The sequence below is a fragment of the Sprattus sprattus genome (genome assembly GCF_963457725.1).
Source record: "Sprattus sprattus genome assembly, chromosome: 3".
In the NCBI taxonomy this organism is placed as follows: domain Eukaryota; kingdom Metazoa; phylum Chordata; class Actinopteri; order Clupeiformes; family Clupeidae; genus Sprattus; species Sprattus sprattus.
The window spans coordinates 36,662,246-36,667,362 of record NC_137922.1 but is presented as its reverse complement, the minus strand read 5'-3'; the positions used below and the strand labels follow the sequence as shown (position 1 = coordinate 36,667,362).

At 41.6% G+C, this 5,117-nt stretch overlaps 1 protein-coding gene across 1 annotated transcript in view; it reads right to left on the bottom strand.

Annotated features, from left to right (window-relative positions):
- Positions 1–847, bottom strand: part of cyth1b (cytohesin 1b) — a 71,572-nt gene extending 70,725 nt beyond the window's left edge. Inside the window, exon 1 of the mRNA XM_080835172.1 lies at positions 828–847. Within this exon, the coding sequence (XP_080691298.1) occupies positions 828–846 (19 nt within the window). The 5' untranslated portion in view covers position 847. The remainder of the gene's footprint in view (positions 1–827) is intronic.
- Positions 848–5,117: the final 4,270 nt, after the last annotated feature.

Sequence of the window (5,117 nt, the reverse complement as noted above, 5' to 3'; positions counted from 1 at the left end):
ATTTCAATGTGAGTGTGGGGGAAACCGTCAACGGTAAGCAGAAATGGCACTAATATACACCTGAAAATGGTCTGGGTACAAGGACCCCATAATCCATAAGAGAGTCATATATGTCATAACCACACTGAAACAGAATTATCTTCATCCCTCTTCCTCTCTTGTCCTCTCTCCCTTTCACACAAACTCTTTCTTTCTCTCTCTCTCACACACACACACACACTTAAAACATGTGTATTTTCAGTTTCAGAGGGCACTCAGCAGATAAAAGCCGGTGTATATAAATAATTTAGATACACCACCCACGTTTTGGGCTGCAGTAAACTGGGACGACGTGTGTGCATGCCAGCGGTCCGCTGATTCCCATGCATCTCTAGTTGAAATACTGCGGAACGCAAAACTATAGTCATTTTTGATTATCAGGAGGGTATTTTGTGAACGTCTTCCCCCGTATGAATAAGATTCTGTGCCAATAAAGCTGTCAATAATTCATAGTCTTGGTCTCAACACCGTTCTGTTCCTACCAGCTGATCCGCAACACAGCGATTGCATGTCAGATGCAGAGAGAAAGTTATCTTACAGGTAGTTCACAGGGACCAAATTACCTCTATGATGTGTCACGCTATTGAAAAAAGCTTAAAATAGTATTTCCTAATTTTTCAAGTTATCTGCTTTATGCACCAGGTCTGAAGCAACGTCTACGTCACACGTCAAAACTGCAGCTTTCAAGCTCAGTTTTTAAATCTGCCATTACAAGTGATATGTTAGGTCACTTTCACTTGACGAAAAATGTATGGGTTTACATGATAAGAGTTAAAATGTACTCCTACCGTACTTCTCCTCTTCCATCCTGCACCGTTGGCTGTGTCCCTCTCTCGATAGCGAGTCAACCTACACCCAGTTTCCTCTGAATTCCACTTCTCTCCTTCTATTTTTGGACTTTCACACCTTTTGTCTCAACGCTCTTCAACAAGCAGCATCCGAGAGGACGGCCACACACGAACATGTATACATACACGCGCACACCACCTCGTTCTCATGCAGGTGATGTTCGCGGATGTGTGGACTGCTAACTGCTCGTGACGGAGATTCCGCTTATGAGAGTGAGGTCATGCTCTGTGTTTGATGTAGATAAGACTCGTTTACTCGTTGAATTTCTTTAAAAGTTAATTACTGTTGGCTTGTTGGGTTTTTGAAGTTAGATAAGTAGTGTGCTATAACCTAGATAATGAAAGGATAAACTACAGAACTAGAAACTGTCGGGGGGAGGAAATAATGTTAAGATACATAGGATGAAATGTAATGACTCCTTAATAATTCATGAAACGTGTGCCGAGATGGGATAGGGAATTAAATATAAATGTGTTCTAAGCCTATGACATGATTGACATTGTTAATTAAATGGGAAAATCCCAGGTGACACCTTAACAAATGAAGAACAGAGTTAGGAGTTCAACTTTTAAAGGGCATCTCATTCAGATGTCTGATTACATAAACAACAATTAACGATAATATTGGATGAATAAATCAGAACTCATGTAGGGTACTGGTACATGCAAAAATATATAAGTGATATTTGCCTTTTTCAACAAAACAAAAAAAGACGATTGTAATGTCAATTTTTTCCAGCAGATGGCGGTATGAGCATGTGGTAAACAGGAGGGCTTTTGATACAGGCAGGAATACAAAGGTACGGAGGTGGCCTCGGGAAACACCAAGGGTAGCCAAATTCAAACAGTAGTGGTTCGTGTCTGGTCTGTGGTGGCTTGGTCTTTTGGTTAACACACTTAAACTGTTCAGAAGTAGTGAGAGCTTGTTTACTGACTGAGGCCTAATCAACTGACCATAACTGAAGAGACCCCATTTAAAAAACATCTAATAACTCAAACTATTGTGATATGTAAAATGTAAAAACACTGATTGCCTGTAAGAACCTGGTCCGAGACACTTCAACAACATTTCAATTATACATTAAAAGAGGGTACCATGGAAAGTGTCAATATAACCACAAAAGTGATGTCTGATGATTGAAATCATGAAATAGAAAAGTCATTAGCTCATCAATGTAATATAATATGTGTCTGTTTGCTCTGACAAATATCAGAGGATGAAAGCAGACAAAGTGGAGTCAGGAAAGTCAGGAGATATGTTCCATAGTTTGGGCAAAGTCTTCTGGCTCCGTGCTGGACTCGGATGTCTGAAAGACACACAGTGGTGATTACATCAACATAAAAATCCAGACTGTAAAGTTGTGAGACAAAATGCAAGAAAAACTGGACGAATAAACTGTGAAGTCAAAACACCACTTTCCGTTTCTTCTGACTGTCATCACTCTTTCGATCATAAAAGTGCTCCATCCAAAGCAGTGGGGTTTCAAATGGCAGCCATTACTGTCCCAAAGGGTTAAAGGACTATGAAAATAAGGCCACTGGGCACAAATTGGACAATCATCATTACCTCGAGCAAAGCAGCGAATCCCCAGGGTTTGGAATATTTGTTATTTTTTTAAGGAACACAGAAAATTGCAAAAACATTCCTTCTGGGCAGAGATTTCACATTTTATGCATAGTTTCCCAGCTGAGTATATCACCACAGCCTCCAATAGGCTTTTGTCTGGCTCTTTAAAGAGCATTGGACACACACACACACACATACACACACATACACACACACACTAAGACATATACACTCTCTTTCGACCATTACACAGGTTATACACAAAACACAGACATCATGCTCAATTACACCAGCATGCATTTCAGAATAAGTAGCTTGCTCACTTTCTCCTCTACGTGTTGCACTGTGGTGGCATCCAAGGCCAGGCTGACGGCAGGAGCACCCAGGGCCTCAACATGCTGATTATTTCCAGCCTTCCACACAAGTTGCCCCCCAGAGTTACTTGTTATCTCACTTACATTCAAACTGGCCCTGAAAGTCAGTGAAAATTATCATCAGTCACACATAATAAAAGGTAAATCTTTATATCGGATAATATTAAGGCAAAGCACACAGACAGTAATGCTACTATTTCTTATTATGATCACACTCCATACTAAGACAGGACAAGGAGTCATGAACGTAATTCCCTCCTCTTTAGCTTGTTCTCCTCGTATTTCCCTCATATATCAACAGACGAAGACTCTGTGGCTAAACTGATAACAATGGTATATAGCAGTTCTTGAATATGTCTCACTGAATGGAAAACAGAACAAATGTCCAAGATCCATAAAGGTGAAAATATTCCAACAGGAAATACGGAGATGTGCAAATATGGTTATGTTGCCCATTAAATCCAAACTGGAGGGGAGGTGTTTGGGCTGCATCATGGAAGAACTTCCTTCCACTGACATGATCCATCTGTCCGCTATCGCTATTCCAGTCCCAATGATCCCATTGAGGAGGCTGTGGGGGAGGTCTGTGTGATGTGGTCGAAGAACTTCACTAACTTTTTCCACAAACTCACCCTGGCAGCGCGGTAAAACCTCAGGGCCAGTCACGCGCGGGTCGGCCCACGACACCCGGCGCCGGCTTCCTCACCACTGCTGCTTTTGTTGAGGGGCCTCAGGGCCCACAGCCTTCCAGGGAGGAAACCCCAGGAGCTATAAAGAGATGCTCAGGATGACAGTGTTTACTTACACCCCTTAGGAATACATATTTTTGACGAAAAAAAGACTTGTCGTTTTAACCTTTGCCACTGAAGCAGAATCATCAACGCTGTCTGTACTCCATAGCAAACTGACCCATCTGCACATCCACCCCCTCATCTGCTGAGAGGACTACAGGTCTGCCCCCCCCCCCCCATCATGGTACAGTTTTACAGGGCTATCATTGAGAGTGTGCTCACATCCTCTCACTCGGTCTGGTATGACTCTGCCTCTGCCCGCTCTAAGGCCAGGCTCCAAAGAGTCGTGCCGGCAGCAGAGCGCATCATCGGCTGTCCCCTTCCTGCCATCAAGGACCTTCACAGCTCCAGATCCCTCAAGAAAGCAGTGAAGATCACGGCAGACACCTCACATCTTGCCAACAGTCTCTTTAATCGTCTCCCCTCTGGATAGCGATACAGGGCCATCATGACAAAAACATCACGTCACCTCAACAGTTTTTTTCCCCCAAGCAATAGCCCTCATGAATTGCTCTTACACATGAGCTTTATGGCACTTAATTTAACATTACTATTGTTTTGCCCTACCTCCATTCTTATTTATTATTCTGCTCATACTGGTACTATCTTGTATTGTTCTGTTTTGTGTTGTTCTATTTTTGATGCTACAGCCTGCATGTAGAATACCAAACACAATTCCTAGTATCTGTATACATGGCGAATTGAGTTGAATTGAATTTGTATCTTATTGAGTTTATTGATCTGTTTGTTTCCAGGACTGTATACCAACATAGCCCCTGGAAGCACACACACTGAGCTGACAGCTAGAAGAAAGGTGAGGAGCAATTAGCTGAATTTGACAAAAACTGTGTTAGGTGAGAATCGAGGACTGAACCTTTAAATGCAGTGAGCATCGGTGACAATGCTTCTGGAAGTTCTTTCTTCATTAAAACTCTGTATAATACCTATATGGCTTGTAGAACCTGATAATGTAATAATTTCCCGATAATGTAATAACTCCCGATAATGTAATAACTCCCGATAATGTAATACAAATTCCTTCATAAGTCCCTAAAACATGTAATAAAACCTGATAATGTAATAATACCCCGATAATGTAATAAAGTGCATTTCCCAATAATTTTGCAGAACCTGATAATGTAATAATTACCTGATATTGTAATAACTTTGGTTGGTGCTGTAGCATCAGGTCTCCAGTTTCAGAGGTCCAAACAGTGAAGCTGTCCAGAGACCTGCTGCTTCACTATTAGCAGATACAGTATATATTTTATATGATTGCGAATGCACAATTTTTACAATGGTGAAAGGGATATTCAGTGGTAATCAACTAATAGAGAAAAAATAAGAACATTTTGGTATGTTATAGACCGGCAGCTAATGGGCACATACTGTACCAGGCCAATCAAATCGTCTTTTGTCATTCGTCAGTCGCTCTGATTGGTTGTAGCGCCATTCCTATTGCGTGGCATTGCGTGCAAAGGCAACTTAACAGACAACC